This window comes from Chelonoidis abingdonii, chromosome 13 (assembly GCF_003597395.2).
Source record: "Chelonoidis abingdonii isolate Lonesome George chromosome 13, CheloAbing_2.0, whole genome shotgun sequence".
NCBI lineage: Eukaryota > Metazoa > Chordata > Testudines > Testudinidae > Chelonoidis > Chelonoidis abingdonii.
This window is the reverse complement of record NC_133781.1, coordinates 20344873-20362230: the sequence shown is the minus strand read 5'-3', so window position 1 is coordinate 20362230 and position 17358 is coordinate 20344873. Positions and strand designations below refer to the sequence as shown.

The 17358-nt window shown below is 41.5% G+C and overlaps 1 protein-coding gene across 12 annotated transcripts in view; it reads left to right on the top strand.

Annotated features, from left to right (window-relative positions):
* SPAG9 (sperm associated antigen 9) overlaps positions 1 to 17358 on the top strand; it is a 106146-nt gene that overhangs the window by 46256 nt on the left and 42532 nt on the right. For all 12 annotated transcript variants that reach the window (XM_075071828.1, XM_032785168.2, XM_032785167.2 and 9 more), the window contains 3 exons: positions 1618 to 1771; positions 14331 to 14541; positions 15354 to 15453. In XM_075071828.1, the coding sequence (XP_074927929.1) occupies positions 1618 to 1771; positions 14331 to 14541; positions 15354 to 15453 (465 nt within the window). The remainder of the gene's footprint in view (positions 1 to 1617; positions 1772 to 14330; positions 14542 to 15353; positions 15454 to 17358) is intronic.

Sequence of the window (17358 nt, the reverse complement as noted above, 5' to 3'; positions counted from 1 at the left end):
TTCTTTTTGGATCATGCTGTTTTGACCAAGCAAACTTTTTGCTTCGTCTTAACTTTCTTCAGTAAAGTGTCAGACACTAACATTCTTTTACAGAGCTGGCCACATCATCATTCTGCAGATTTTCTAAACAACATTTTTGTCTCTCTCCCCAGATGTAATCTGGTTTTATTCATTGTGATCACACCACTGGCCACAGTATCAGTCCTGGGATTTTTGGGAAGGCTCTTCAAGATGAGTCTTCAGGGTCTCCCAAATTGTGTCTTCTCCATGAAGATGAGGGTGAAATCTTTTGGCTTTTACTAGTCTTCTCTGCTGTAAAGTGATATTTAGTTTTGGTGCTGTGTTCCCATACACAGGTGCCAACACTTCAAAATACTTCAAGGGACCATTATCCAAATAGCTCAAAGATCTTGGGAGAGAGAGGACCCATTTCATGCCATTTTGTGGAATTCTGTGCGCTTTCTGGTGTGTTTTAGATTTGATTGTTTTATCTAGTTTAACAGCTGAATATTGAATAGCAGCTTTGGTAATATGACAGGTAATATGAGGATTAAAATCTTCCATGAACTTGCTCCTGCGCCCCGACAGACCTCTCTGCTACCAGCTTTCTCGATGCCCCATATAATATTGGTACTGTTGATGATTTAAAAAAAAAAGCCAATCTGTAACTTCTGTCATCTGTCTGTGTATTAAAAAGGCTATCTAAATTCATATCTCAACTTAGGCTTCCTGCCATCTCATTTGTTAATTTGGGAACTATAATGATCTAAGGACACCAAGACTGAAAACTCTTCAGTGGTATTACCATAAGATCTAAGTGTTTAACTGGGAAAGTGGTTTTGTATAGTTTCTCTCCTACAAACTAAGCTATAAGCTTAATTTTAGTCCATTCCAAAAATAGTGGCCTAATTTTCAGAGCCTCCAGTTCTGATAACAGGTCTCTCTGTTCACACCCAAATATACAGCTAACCAGAGTACAAACTGTGCTCTTTAGATGTACAAACTGTACTTGTAAATGTGAAATGCTTTTAAGAGTAGATAGGAGTTAAACTTCAGGGTAAGGAGTTTTTTTGCTTGAAGTGGATGGGAAAGTTGAAAAGATTTGTCTGGATTTAGTAGTTGATCATTACAAAAGTTGTGGTGCTGTACAACAGTTGCGCAAATGAGAAATGCATTTTCAAAAGCAGCTTCTGAATGCAATTGGATTGCTAGTGCTTCATTGAATTAAAGAAAAAAATTAGACTTGCTTTTAAAACATTGATTCTGATGTTCATGGTCCAACAATTATTTCATATTAAAAATTTTTAGTCTTCTCCACCTGGAATGGCTATGGGATGTCCAGCATAAACACTGCACAAAGTTGTTCAAAACTGGAATCTGTTAAATCAGTCTAAAGTACTCAGTTTTGGAATTTATAAGCAGAATCTGAGGAATTACTAAATGAAATAATGCAAACTGTGTATACTTGCATGTGTGTATGAGAAATACAGTATGCATGACTGAATCTAAATTCTGTTCCCTTACCATATTCAGAAGCAGGTATAGCATAGGCAGTGCATGTGTGAAATTGAAGTTGATGAAATCTGGTTTTGTTTTGTGTTGTTTTTTTCCAAACAGAAAAGAGCGTCCTACATCACTGGGCATCTTCCCATTACCTCCAGGAGATGCACTGCTTACACCTGAGACTCAGAGAGAAGGCGGGGAAACACCTGGGTCAGAGCACTGGAAATTCCATGAGCTAAGCCAGCCACGCTCCCACACCAGCCTAAAGGTTAGCTATTGGTTTTTCAGGTTTGTTTTGCATCTTATGGATTCAGTACATTGTCGGTGATAATTACATTACCAGAAAGGCTGAACTGTCGTCGTCCTCCGGTTATATAAACGCCTCAATGCATCAGTTATTGCATGTGATTTTTAGTGAGCCTTGTATTTGAAAGGAACTTAGTGAGCTCAGTGAATGGGGATTTGGGCTGCACTTCCAGCATGGGGTGGGAACACAAGATCTGCTTCCTGCTATTTCAGAAGTAAAAAATTTTAAGACCTGCAATTCCAGTATTTACAGACAGGACAGACAGTGTAAACCAGGGGTCTCAAACTCCCAGCCTGAGGGGCTCCCCAAGGTGTCCCACGGGGCTCTATCAGTTTTGGCACCAGGTCTCTCCCTTGGCCCCACCTGCCGCCCCCGAGCACCCCCCCCTCAGGGGCCCTGGCAGCGCAGCAGAGCTGAGCGGCATTTGCCTGCTCATGCCAGTGGCTGAGGGCCCTCCCTGTTGCCCAGGGGCGGGGCTGTGCCTCTGGGCACTGCCCCTGCCCTGAGTGTCCCTGAGGCCATTTGGACAGTGCAGGTGTGGTGCCTGGGGGCAGAAATGTGTGGAGGCCTCCAAATGCTTTGGAGTCCCAGGTAAACGCCGCACCCCCAAACTCCCTCCCAGAGCCTGCACCGCCTTCCCACACATCCCCTTCTGAACCCAGACTCCCTCCCAGAGCCCATGCCCCAATCCCCTACTCGGTGGAGGGTGGAGTTTTGATGGGGGAGCGGGGCAGGATCCGGGCGGCATGAGTGACATTAGCCCGCTGGGGGGACTTGAGGGCTGACACTAGCCCTAAGGTAAATTGAGTTTGAGACCCCTGGTATAAACAGTTTTGGGTATTTAATGTTCTATGGGATGAAAAACTTTGAGTATTCAAGTGCTGTGACATACATATGTATATATTTGTATATAAAATTTGTGTAATTCTAGTGCTCGTAGTTTAAAATTAAAATATCAAATCAGTAATATTCAGTGGTGTCTCAGAGAAGGAAAATAGTTCTAATTTTAATATGAGATTCCTGAAACATGTTTTATATATATATTTAAAAATACCAAATGAAGTACAAAAAGTGTTCTCCACTTGAACTGTTTTTAAATATAATCCCGCACTCGTTGCCATAAAAAGATGAAGGAACATCTGAATGGCCCTATCCTCTTTAGATGTCTTTTGGGAAGACTAAAACTATATAATAATTTTTTGGAGCATTCAAAAGGACTTTGATATCAAAGCTCTATAGAACTAATAAGCTTTCTGCCTCACATACAATTTGGAAAGAGTCTGATTTTACAGCTGCTTTCTGTCAAGAGACCATCTGATTACAGCATTTCAGAAGGAAGAAGGAAATCTGATTGATGGAATGACAGAGGTTGTCCTCTTTAACTCTGTTATTCAGTATTTAATTTTTGAGCTCTTTTTATTGAAATGACTGAAGACCTTAATTGTTAGTACCTGAAGATGAGGACATAAATCCTGTGGGGTTTGCTATGCCCACAGGGTTTGTCCTCTAATCCAAGTTTACCAAATATGTGCTTTCCAACAGTTTCTTGGAAGAGTAAGGCTCCCTAGATGCTCGATCCTTGAACCAAGAGAATTTAAATTGGCCTAAAAAGCAGGTGTCTAAACTACTGGATTCATGAGACACTCCTTCTGTGATGGACTGTGCGCTACCTCCATCACTCTGTCAGTCCAGGAAGTGAGAGCAAGAGTGAGACTATACCACATGGCTAACCTTTTCTCCTATCCTATTAAAAAGGGCGGTGGTGTTCCCCCGCCCCCCTTCTACGTGCCACTGGATGTACTGGGGTACCACTGAGCCCGCCCATTCTACTAGCCTGGGGACATGCACAGCTGCAGAAAGACAGACACTGAAATCAGCTTTGCATGAGAGAACTCAGCTAGGGGATTGCCCGGCACTCAAGTGCACTCCCCCTCTGGGATGTAAACTCAAAATTGTATTGTCTTGCACTGCACAGAAAATTGTACAGCGCAAGCTCATGAAATTTCCTCCCTCCCTCAGTGCGGAGGAGAATATGCACAGCATTTTGTCCCCATTTATGAATTTCAAACTAGTTTAAGGAAACAAACAAGTTTATTAATTACAAAGGATATTATAAATGATTATAAGGGATAGCAAACAGATCAAAGTAGATTACTTTAGTAAATAAATAAAATGCAACTGAGCTTAAGACACTAGATAAGTAGGATATAAATTAGCAAATTCTCACCCTGAGTGATAAACAGGCTGGTAGATTCTTAAGGCACAAGTTGCCTTGGTTTCCCAGGTTTTCTTACACAGAGTAAAGATTCTTCTAGCCTGGGACCATTGCTTCCCACAGTTCAGTCCTTGCTCCTTGGGTGTTTCCAGGTGTGTTGTTGCAGAGAGTCCTCCCCATGATGTCACTGTCCCCCTTTTTTATCTTCTTCCCATTTGCTGGAAAGCTCTTTTGCTGTGATGGTTGAAATAGTTCCCATTGTGTAATGCTGTCTCTGAGAGGTTTCCACTGTGCACAGTTCATAGGGTAATCCTTGTGCTTGTGTGCATTCTCTCAATAAGCCATTAACATTGCTTGGCCTTTTTACTGTTGTACCTGGAGGGCTGCTTGTGGGTGCTTTCAGCCTCACATGTTTCAGTAACATGTGCATAGCCAAGCTTCATAATTTCACATACAACAATAACACATACAATCCAACAAGATATTGATGTCTAGCAGATCAAGACTTTTAGAATACCTCAGAAGACATACTTTGTACAAAACATATTCACCACCGTCATGTAATTAGGTTATTGGGGTGTCACCAGGGCCTTACCACTAATGAACCCATCTAGTTTTGGCGGTACAAAAAGTGGTTAAGTACCCCAAACTCAGGAGATAAAATGTGTCTAAACTATAGCATACTTCATGATCCTGATGCATACAGAAACTGAAAAAGGATCAGAAGACCCTGTGAAAGCTTTCTGTCCCTTTGCAATCCATGAACAGAAATGCTATAGTACAGTGGTTTTCAACCTTTCCAGGCTACTGTACCCTTTTCAGGAGTCAGATTTGTCTTGTGTACCCCCAAGTAATCCCCTGTATTCGTATTTCCCCATGGCAATTTCAGTAATTCCGAAATTGACAGGCTTTAGAAGGAGTTACTTTGCTGAAATACAGGTTAGAGCCATATGATTTAAGAGTGGGTGAAGTTGAGATAGAAAGGGAGGTTTTCTGATATCTATTCTGTCCCCTCCAGAAAACAATACCTGTCACTTCATGTTGTCAAATTATATTTCTTGGCATTAGTCCTTTTAAAAATATTAACTTGTACACACTTAAAAATGGCTACCTTGCATGCACAATTTTGCTGCTCTATATATACACATCTCGGTCTAGTTACAGGACTAGGTGCCTTACGGCAGGGACCATATCTGTAAGTTAGATATTATTTATCTTGCACAGTACCAAGCACAGTGCCTGTATTTAATAAATGATCCTGTGGAATGGCATGATACGCTGCAGTCACTATTGAGAATTGAATATTAATTTCTCTCTATTATAGTTTTAAACATGATCTATCTTGCCAGTGTCTTGTACTACTGCTTTCAAATACCTGCATTTTTATTCATGCAGTAGTATTTGAAGGATGCAGAATGATACACACAAAAACATCTCTGTATAGTTGCCCAGGAGCAACACAGACCAGAGTTGATCTGGATATTCTGTAACTTTGTACAGTAAGGACGATATTGGGTGTCATTGGAAGACAAGATGCAGTTGTGTATTGTTTTCTTCTATCCCTACTCTGATTGCATTGCATACAAACCACTATTTAGTTCTCTACAAACATAGTGACCGAATTTTAAATACATAACTTCTTTCCATGTAAAGAGTCTTTAGGAAACATTGCTTATAAAATACAATTTGATTATTTCAAATTTTTAAAATATTTGGGGGAAATATTTGGATTCACTCCTGCTTAATGGAATTACATTTAACTCTCTCACTCATTTCCGGAGCGCATGGTTGCTATCCACTGAATCTGTTGATAAATCCAGTTTCCAAATGCAAGGAAAGCAATTAAGTAGTTATAGCAAAACAATTGAATTATACGGAAACCCTTGGTTAATCCCTTCTTTTTGCAAACAATTGATTCAAAATCAGTTGAGACCCTTTTTCTTCACAGCCACTTTCTGTTGGGCAATCAACCCATTTGTTTGGGGCTTTTTGTGTGCTACAGTCAATGGTCAGTGTGTGCTGCATTCTTCAGTGGATGCATTCGGAATACAGAGTTGGAGAAATGTTTGAACAGAGCCAACATTCATGTTGAGGTTTTATTCCGTGTGGGTGAGCTCTGGATTCACTTGGTAAGAGTACAATTTCTTCCCTTCATTACGTGTTTGTTAAAAAATGAATCATTATCCGGTTGTTTAACTTTAACCTTAAAAAAAAAAAAAAATCTATTACAAGTTAACATTCAAAAGGTGGCTTATAATATTTAATCATGTAGTCTTCTTAGAAAATGGACTTCAGTTGTCTGCCATAATTCCTTAATTTTGGGCTTCATGACTTCCTGAGTATCTTTGGGGGGAACATACATATTCTTGGAATCCATCAGAGATGTCCAATGGTCAGGTGTTACACATGCTGTGTTATAGTCTCCAGTTGATTCACTGTGAGATTAATAAATATTCACTCGTCCCATCTTGGTCACCTTTAAATTTATGATGAAGGATATTGGTATATGGAGACAATGCAAGCAATTGTGACACTTCCAAACAATTGGAGACTTTATTAACAGCAAGTTGTTTCAGATGTTCAGAATTTGGTATTACATATGTAACCCAGTACAGTGAACTCTTAGTGTTTAGTAAAGAATATGGTAAGATGAAGCTTGATATCATTGATGGGGCCGGACCTAAAAGTGCAAAATTAATCATAAGGGCTTGAAAAATTCATGAGACTAGGAACTTCATCTGGGGTAAATACCATTAATTTATGCATTTACAGTAAGATTTGCTTTTCACTTATGATTGCAGAGAACCTCTTCCAAACAATAGATTACAAACTAGTTGTTGCCTGTCTAAATCCTTAGATAGCACCAGCATCTTTGCTGCTGGTAGAGTTCAACCACAGAGTGAAATTAACAAGCCTCTAGTAAACTTTACGGCTGCTATTAAGGACCTGTGGATCAAGTCAGATTCTTGCTGCTGGCTGGGAGACAGCTGTAAGCAGCAGCAGAGGCAGGTTAAATGAGAGCTTTATAAAAAGGTTGTTATAGGGTCAGCTCAGTAGAGGATGTCCTCTCTTTGCAGTAGTCTAGAGGTTCTGGATTAGGAGTGGGGAAATAGAACTCCCTCTTAAACCGCTGGCTGCTGGAAGGTAGGAAGGCTTCCTATTTCACACTTATTAAATGGCGGCCATAAAGGATGGAGCCTCTGAGCAGGATCCAAGGAGCACAAAGCACAAACTGGTGGGGAGGCTGGCTTCCTAGCTGGATGTTGCCTCTAGACAATGAGGCCCTTCATCTAATTAAATGGTCTAGTTTAGTCTTCTGGTTATTTTCAAGCCCTATGTATGAAGGGATGGATGATCAGCAAGGCTGGGTGTGGTGTGTTTCTATGGGTGATGGATGGTGCCAGAGAGAGTGGAGGGATAAATTAAGATCCAAAGTCAGGATTTTTGGAGGAGCGGGAGGGAAATGGGATGGAAAATAAAGGAGACATAGCAGAAAGCACTGTTGGGAAAGCAAAAGGGATATATGCGGAAGAGAAGTAGAAATAATGTGGAAAATGCAGAAGCAGGTTTAGGCTGTAGTGAGGAAGTGGGAGTGAAGGAAATACGGTAAAACAAAATAGAGAGGCATAGTAAGTTTACATACAGAATATATTATGTTCCTATTTAATGTATACTACACAAATGCAGAATATTTTATTGAATACACAGTTGTTTATTCCTTTGAACTATGGATGTGGGAGGAGGGATTGGGTTTCAGAACATGACAGTACAGATATTTTTCACCTTGAATAGTGGTTTTGGTCCCCAGGCTAATAAATGCTGAATAATTTTTAAAGCCTTGTTACTCGTGTGAAAAACTCTGTATTCAGGGGTCTGCTGTTCTGAAAGCTGTGTAACCATTCTGGTTCTTGAATATTTTTGTCAAGAGTCGAATTTAAAGGATGAGAGGGAGCCCAGAGTAGTAATTACACAGATTCCAAGTAAAACATGTAAATTTCATAAGTAAGCTGAAGTATGTGGAAGAGAGGCGTTTGTTGCCTTCATGTTTGAGATGTACTGAGTTAGACTAATCTAGATGCACACCTGAAGGTGTACAACTGAGAGTATGTTTGTTATACAGTACCCATCATTTATGTTTGAAAGATTGAATGAGCAGCATCCAGATGGAGGCCCTAAGCCCAAATACCTGTGAGCCCAAGGGTCCTCAGTATGCAAAGTCTTGTATACACTTCAGTATGTGAATGTTTACAGTAGTCCAGTCTAAACTGAGGCTAAAACTGTTCCCTGAACCTGCTCAAGCAAGCAAACTTGTGGCAGGAACAAACAAGATAGTGTGTTAAAACTATTTTCTAGACTAGTTAGGGATCTAGAAAGCACCTTTTAAACATAGTGGACAGACAAACTATTTATTTGAACCCTATCAGGGTTAGTCTATATGTACATGTAAATTGACTTGTGGGTATTGTGACACAGTAGATCTCCAGCTATACCACTTTGTTCTAACTCAGCTGTAACAAAGTTAAAATGACAAATTTTCTTTTTAAATTTTTAACACAACACGATCTTTGGAACTCATTGCCACAAGAAATGGTGGCAAACAATTAAAATATGGTTAATGAAACTATGTGGAATTACATTAGATACTTAAATATTATAGGGATATTTATCTTCTTGTTTCAGGACACAAGCTAGTCACTGACCGCCTGGAGTTAGGAGGAAATATTTTCCTGGTGTGTGATACTGCATTAATTGCCCATCGTGGAGAACTTGTCTTTCTCCGAAGTATCTGGTACTTGCAACAGTGCGAGATGGAATACTAGAATAGATTTGACCATTTGTCTAATTCGGTGCAATATGGCAATTATCTTCCTGGATCCCAGTGACTGTTTCATAAAAAACTGGGAAGATCAATTGTGATAGAGAGGCACACATGATGTGGAAGTTGGCAGCCTTGTGGAGTTAGTTATTTTAAATTCAGTGTTAATTGCTTTTTTGAAAGCCGTCTCCATATTATATCCAAATTGTGTGGTTCAACTTCAGAAATATCACTAGGGTTTACGTTTTAGTTGATATCTTCAGGGATGATGGGGATAGTAGGTACTTTATATTATAATTCTCAGGGAACATGTGCATAGGTACATAGGTATGAAAGTATATATTTTAAACATAGTCAGTGCAATCCCCCTCACACCATTTGTAGCCCACTTTTCTTAGATTGTCATCTTTTTTTTTTTTTTTTTTTTACCGGAGACTGTTTTCATACGTATTGTTACAGTGCTTAGCAAAATGGAGCCCCAATCCTGGTTAGAGCTTTTCGGTGCAGCTGTAATAAACATCTGTAAGCATAAGATCTGGATTCATAATTTAACTATTAGCTGGTGTGAACCAAAATGTACTTTAAAAGAAAGGGGAGGTTGTTGATCACCTAGTTAACTTCTTGGAGACTACAAAGAATTACAGCTGAGTCCATGTCTGAAGGAAAATCAAACATTTCAGCAGTCTGAATATACCAAGAGTTTTCAGCTACATTTGAAGTGTCACCTCTTATTTGTATATATTACACGTTTTTGTGCAATGACCTTATTTCTATTACATATCTTTTTGATTCTGAATAATTCTGCATATAAATAGTCAATATATTAAACCAGTTTCCTCTTCAGCTTGTTACTTCATATATTGTAGTGACAACAGAGTAAAATTCAGAATAAATGTCTGAACGCTCCATATAGTAATGTTGTATTTCAGCAGTAAATTCACATGCAGTCAGTTATTCTGAATAGAAAGTGAATTGGATTGGCATACCAAACAATGGAGGATGCTACAGGAAGTATTGGTACAGAAAACTAAATGGCAAAGGGAAGAATGCTTAGGATTTTTGAGATTACAACACTGTTTATTGTTGGTTTGCATTAAAACCTCCTCTCCATCCCTCCCAAAGTCTTTTTTCAAAATGCAGCTACATGTTCTGCTTGCTATCCTATTTGGCTTTCTGTCTTGTAACTAGTTAATACGAGATTAAACAAAACAAAAAACCACCAGTTTAAATTTCCTATACATGTACAATGCCCATCTACTTTTTAGAGGCTATACAGATTTTTTGAAGATTATGTGCAGTGTGTATAATTTAATGTTCAAAAACTAGCAACATTTTCCTCTGTTTTTGTAATTTCCCCATAAGTATGTAAAGTGGTTAAATGACACATACTGAGCACTGCCTAAATTCTGGTATCATTGAAAAATACTGTATCCGAAGTGTGTAATATTTTGTTTTTCAAAAGTGCTGCTTTGTTTGACTGTCTTCCTCACTCTCAGTTCCCTCTGCAGTAAAATTCCCATGTAAGTGGCAATATTCACATTGTTTAGCTTCTCCCTATTGTAATAATAATTTAAAAATCTCATCTTGCAAGAAATTCTCAACATGAATGTGAAGACTGAAATCCTAATTAAACTTCTTTTGTGTGTTAAGAATGGGTGAAAACTTTTTTTGGTAGTGCTGCAGATCCAGTTACATATGCTCATTTTTATATTTGCTTTTTAATTGAATGATCATTTAATATAATCCAATTGAATTTCTCCTCAACGTGATCTTTTGTGCGTCATGAATTGTAAACTTTGTTTCAACCTCGACTTTGTTTTTGGTGTCTTGATCTAAAAGCATTTCCAAGATCAAATCTGTGTTGTGCTTTTAGCCATATTTCCTGATACTTAAATAGGTTGCTTGCAGCTATTTGGTTCTTCTAGTTTTGTTTCAGAAAGCCTTGGAAAGGTTAAACTGTAATGTCTAAATCAATGTACTTTTTCTGTGTATCAGTCTCAAGATGTTTAATCTGCATACTCAGTGTAAAAAGCCTTAGAACTGTCATGTTTTGCTCTTGCTGTATCAGTGCTAGACTGTCCCAAGGTCCCTTTTGGCGCTGTTTGGAGAAGTTAATTGCAACCCTCTTTATCTAAGTACCTCATTCTTGCCTCTCTCAGGTTAGAAGTTAGTTTGTGTCTTGGACAAAAGCCTAGCAAATATTCCGAATTCAAGTTGTCACATAAAGTTCCCCATAGCTTGAATAAAAGAAAATATTCGTGGCCTAATATAGAAAATATGGTATAAAGCAAGTTGGCTAAATGGAGTGCCTCATCTCTGGCTACAGATCCCAGGTACAAGATACTGTTGTAGAAAACTGAACACTTAGGTATGTCTACACTACAGGATTATTCCGATTTTACATAAACCGGTTTTGTAAAACAGATTGTATAAAGTTGAGTGCACGCGGCCAGACTAAGCGCATTAATTCGGTGGTGTGCGTCCATGTACTGAGGCTAGCGTCAATTTCTGGAGCGTTGCACTGTGGGTAGCTATCCATAGCTATCCCATAGTTCCTGCAGTCTCCCCTGCCTAGGAATTCTGGGTTGAGATCCCAATGCATGATGGTGCAAAAACAGTGTCGCGGGTGATTCTGGGTAAATGTCATCACTCATCCTTCCTCCGTGAAAGCAACGGCAGACAATCATTTCGCGCCTTTTTCCCTGGATTGCCCTGGCAGACGCCATAGCATGGCAACCATGGAGCCCGTTTTGCCTTTTGTCACTGTCACCGTGTATGTGTACTGGATGCTGCTGACAGAGGGTACTGCAGTGCTACACAGCAGCATTCATTTGCCTTTGCAAGGTAGCAGAGACGGTTACCATCCCTATTGCACCGTCTGCCTTGTAAATTAAATTGGTTATCATGATTTTGATTGCAATTGGAAATTGGCGATGACGGTTATCAGTCATTTTGTACCGTCTGCTGCTGTCATGGGTGCTCCTGGCTGGCCTCGCTGAGGTCGGCCGGGGGCGCATGGACAAAAATGGGAATGACTCCCAGGTCATTTCCTTCTTTTGTTTTGTCTAAAAATAGAGTCAGTCCTGCCTAGAATATGGGGCAAGTGTACTAGAGAACCAGAGAGCACAGCTGCGCCTGGGTCAGAGCCCCAGAGATCCCGCAGAAATGATGAGCTGCATGCCATTCTAGGGGGTGCCCCTGCAACAACCCCACCCGTTGCTTCCCTCCTCCCCCAACCCTCCTGGGCTACCGTGGCAGTGTCCCCCCATTTGTGTGATGAAGTAATAAAGAATGCAGGAATAAGAAACACTGACTTTTTAGTGAGATAAAATGAGGGGGAGGCAGCCTCCAGCTGCTATGATAGTCCAGGCAGGACATTAAAGGGTGGGTGGAGGGGGAGAGGTCCAGCCTCCCGCTGCTATGATAGTCCAGGCAGTACAGAATCTTTTCTTTAGACATGAAAGGGGGGGGGGGGCTGATGGAGCTCAGCTCCAGTTGCTATGATGAGGACGGTTAGTTACCAGCCATTCTTTGTACCATCTGCCAGGAATGACGGGGAGTCATTCCCTATTTTTACCCAGGCGCCCCTGGCCGACCTCACCGAGGCCAGCCAGGAGCACTCACATGGGATGATGATGAGGATGGATACAGTCATTTGTACCGTCTGCCACTGGGGAAGGAAGGGGAGGATGCTGCTGTTCAGCGCTGCAGCACCGCGTCTACCAGCAGCATGCAGTAGACATACGGTGACATTGAAAAAAGGCAAGAAACGATTTTTTTTTCCCCTTTTCTTTGGGGGGGGAGGGGGGTAAATTGACGAGATATACCCTGTACCACCTCGGACAATGTTTTTGACCCTACAGGCATTGGGAGCTCAGCCAAGAATGCAAATCCTTTTCGGACACTGCGGGGACTGTGGGATAGCTGGAGTCCTCCGTCCTCCCTCCCTCCCTCCATGAGCGTCCATTTGATTCTTTGGCTTTCTGTTAGCTTGTCACGCAGCACTGTGCTGAGTCCCTGCTGTGGCCTCTGTCTGTCATACCCTGGAGATTTTTTCAAATGCTTTGTCATTTCATCTTCTGTAATGGAGCTCTGATAGAACAGATTTGTCTCCCCATACAGCGATCAGATCCAGTATCTCCCGTACAGTCCATGCTGGAGCTCTTTTTGGATTCTGGGACTGCATGGCCACCTGTGCTGATCAGAGCTCCATGCTGGGCAAACAAGAAATGAAATTCAAAAATTTGCGGGGCCTTTCCTGTCTACTTGGCCAGTGCATCCGAGTTCAGATCGCTTTCCAGAGCGGTCACAGTGGTGCACTGTGGGATTACCCCCCGGAGGCCAATACCGTCGATTTGCAGCCACACTAACCCTAATCCGACATGGCAATACCGATTTCAGCGCTACTCCTCTCATCGGAGAGGAGTACAGAAACTGGTTTAAATATCCCTTTATATCGATATAAAGGGCCTCGTTGTGTGGATGGGTGCAGGGTTAAATCTGTTTAACGCTGCTAAATTCGGTTTAAACACCTAGTGTAGACCAGGTCTCAGTCTGTTTGGTGACTCGACTAAGTCTGGGTGCCTATCTATCTGTTCAGAATCTGTATGTCTAGAAGGCAGTCTCCGAAGAGTGTCTGCCCTGAGAATTAATGGGAAATTAGCAGGGGAATGATAGCGTGTACTAGTGATGGATAACCTTACTATTGTTGTTGTGTAGAGCTTCTCTGGACAGGGAGCTCCATAAGTGCTAGTTTTCTTAACACTGGTAGAGCTGCACTGGAGTTGCAACAATGGGAGGTTTCCGCAAAGTTCAGTCTAGACAAGGCTTCTACATGTCTTTTCATTAGGGGAAGTCCTATAATGAAGTAGTCCTTTTTACTCAGCTAGGTAGCATTTAGCCATCATAGTACACCACTGTGTGGGGACTTAATTGGTAAATGAAAACACGATAATAGAAATGATTGATTCCATGCAACCAACTTGATCAGATTAGTTTTCATAGCCAACTGATTTCCGTTCCTTAGACATATTAATATTATTTTTTTGTCTGTCTTAATGTTCTCAGTGAACAGTAGTGTAAATTAGAGTGTTACCCATTTTTTTTCAATGCTTTTTCTTGAAGTGGTACACCCAGGTTGTTGCCTAAGGAAGCTCAAATAAAGTTCCATTCATACTGCTGATAGTCTTTGATAGCTTTTGGAGACGCTTTCTTGACCATGCAAGCCAAGTTTTTTAGCATTCTACTTATTATAGCGTACCTACCATAAACCTAAATATTAAAATCACGGAGATGTATCTAATGGTTCCAATTCATATGAGAGTCAGCATATTCTACCACATCTAAATTATTGCTTCAACTTGAATGGAGTTTACACAGTGAGCATGGGAAGTAAGTTCATGCACTAATGCTTTTTCTTCATTTGGAATCCTTCTTGTGTAAACTAATGCCTGTGACAATTGTGTAAACAATAAAACTTTCAATTTTAGGATGAACTTTCTGATGTTAGTCAAGCAGGCTCAAAATCTACTACCCCAGCATCAACAGCTGCTTCAGATGTGCCTGGGTTATCTGCTGAAACTCCCCTGAAAGAGGATAATGAAGGGCTTGCAAAGAGTGCAGATGCACTGAACAAGAAATCAGATGTAAGCAAGCACATTGAAGTGCAGGTAGCTCAAGAAACAAGAACTGTGTCCATCGGTAAGCTGCTGTAACAGTTCAGCATGTGATGTGCTTGATACGCAATTCAGTTCAATGCAGTGCAATACAAAGTCAGTCACTGATCCCTGGAGGGAAGTAGTATGTGTGGTTTGGGAGTGCAGAGTACTGGTGATGTTGAAGTGAGGGTCACTATACCTCTTGGGCTGTTCACACCTTATTTTCCATAGAATGTGAAGTATATCTATGTATTAACTACATTCCAGGGTTATTTTAAAAAAAACTAGGAAGAGACTAAATGAGCTAATTCCACCTCCCTTCATGATTTTCCCTTACAATATATTTTGACTGCTTTGTTCTGTCTGGTTTTAAATATTTGAGGTAATGGGTCTTCCACCACTTTCTTTGGGAGACTATTGCATGGTTTAAGGCCTTGTCTTTACAATATTAATTTTTACATATTGCTAATGAGAATTGTACCCGAACCATTGTTCAATCTGTTTTATCAGCAAGCAGAGCCAAGTAGTGTGTATTTGGCACCATTTCAGAAAGAACCTGAAATCTGGGCATTGTAAAATGGATTTTTAAGTAGAGTTAAATAGAATTGGGTCATTAGTCCTTCTATTTTAATGAATGACATCACTTTTTAAACTTGTGAGGCCGATATAGAATTACCACTATATGAACTCAAATTTTGTACAATTCAGAGGCTTTGCCACAATAATATATGAAATTTGTCAGGAGGACCCTTCCATGTGACTCTCTTTAAGCCAATAACGTACAGAGATTTTCTTGTATGTGACTATTCAATGTGGTTAATGGATATATATTACTTTCCCTACCTCCACCCCCAGGTGCTAATGAAAATGAAGAAAAATCTGAAGTTCAAGCAATCATTGAGTCCACTCCAGAGCTGGATATGGATAAAGACCTCAGTGGATATAAAGGTTCAAGGTAAATTGCTTACTGTGACTTGAGTACACAGATTAGGATTTCAAAAGGTACCACAGTTACTCATTTTGAATTTGCATGACTTGTTTGGAGTTTCAACCGATTAAGAGCACATGTTGCGTAATGAGTTCCCATGACCTGTTTTTCTTCCCTGAAGAATTCTTATAACAGCATGTTTTGTTTTTATTCCTACATTTGAAGTACAAATATACAAAATGCTGTATATTGTGGTGAACTCAGGACACCTAAATGCAGTTTTCCCATTCCCAGCTAAGAGTGTGTGCAAAAGAGGGCTCTTATCTTTTTAAGAGAAGGGCTCAGGATACTGGGTCATTTTAAGTTGGATTCTTGTAGTTTTTTTCACCCATCCCTTTAAAATCCTGTCTACCCCCTTATGTTGCGGTATCATCACAGCATTTGTCCTTCAGAGTCATAAGAATGGTCATACTGGGTCAGACCAATGGTACATCTGGTGCAGTAATCCTGTTGGACAGTGGCCAGTGTCAGATGCATCAAAGGAAATAAATAGAACAGGGCAATCTTGAGTGATCCCTCCCCTGTCGTCCAATCCCAGCTTCTGGCATTTGGAGATTTACGGACATCTAGAGTAATGATTTTTCAAAGTTCAGGCATGTAGGGCACTGGGCTGCCTTTGTCAGCACCCAGGGACTCTAGCAGCTCTCGTCAGCACTGCAGACCTGGCCATTAAAAGTCCCGTCAGTGGTGTTGCCCAGCTAAGGCAGGCTAATGCCTACCTGTTCCGACACCGCACTATGCCCTGGAAGCGGCCAGCAGCGGGTCCAATGTCTAGGCAGTGAGGCCACAGGGCTCCACGCACTACCCCCACCCCAAGCACTGGCTCCGCACTGGGAACCGGCCCATGGGAGCTGGGGCAAGCGGTGCCTGCGGATGAGAGCCACCTGTGCGCGCCTCCACCTATGAGCTGGACCTGCTGCTGGCTGCTTCTGGGGCACAGCGTGGTCTGCGGTGCCAGGACAGGCAGGAAGCTGCCTTAGCACCCCCACTGCACTGCTGACTGGGAGCTGCCAGAGATAAGGCCCTGCCCCAGCCCTGAGCCCCCCAAACTCGGAGCCCCTCCTGTGCTCCACCCCAGAGCCCTCCCAAACCCAGGGCCCCTCCTTCACCTCAAACCCCTCCTCCCCAGCTCAATTGGGTTGTGGGCATCAACAATTTTATTCAACTGGGTCCCCAGAAAAAGTTGGAAAACCACTGACCTAGAAGATGGGGTAGTGTCTAATGTCATTCAGAGCTTGCTGCCGGAGATGTTAGCAAATTCAGATGCACTCCACATTCTCACGTTACTGCAACAAACTCCTGTTTGTGAGACCTCAATCCCTTGCTGTATGAGAGGATGGAGGGTAAAAATTTCAAGAGCACGTTAAGCCCTATTGCAAGTGAGTGGGCACTTAGGAACCCAAGTGCTTGAGTCACTTTTGAAAATGACAATGAGGGCTTGTGGATATGCAGAGTTGCTGCACAGCAAGGCAGGGCGTGAATGTATAGTGCGCTAGTCTGCTGTTTGTTAATTCTTTTGTGTGGATCCTGCTGTCATGCGCTAAAAGTTCCGTGGTGTGCTTACTTCAGAGAGTACTAAGTCTGTGTGGACAAGCTCTTAGGTACTGTAAAGGGGTTTGCTCACTGCAAGAGCACTTCCTTGTGATCAAGTGTAGTGCAGCGACTGTTTCCTCCTACGGTACCACCTGCTGAGGTTGCTCTGTTGCTGCTGTTGTCTCTCTTCTTGCAACTTGACCCTCTAGCCAGGTCAGGCGGTAGTCCACCACTTCCAAGGTAACAGTCTCCAGCCCAGCTATGGTCTAGTGACCTTACAGCAGGTCTTCTGTCTGTCTCTGGGCTCCATGGTTCTTACGTCCCTTATCTCTGGGGGTT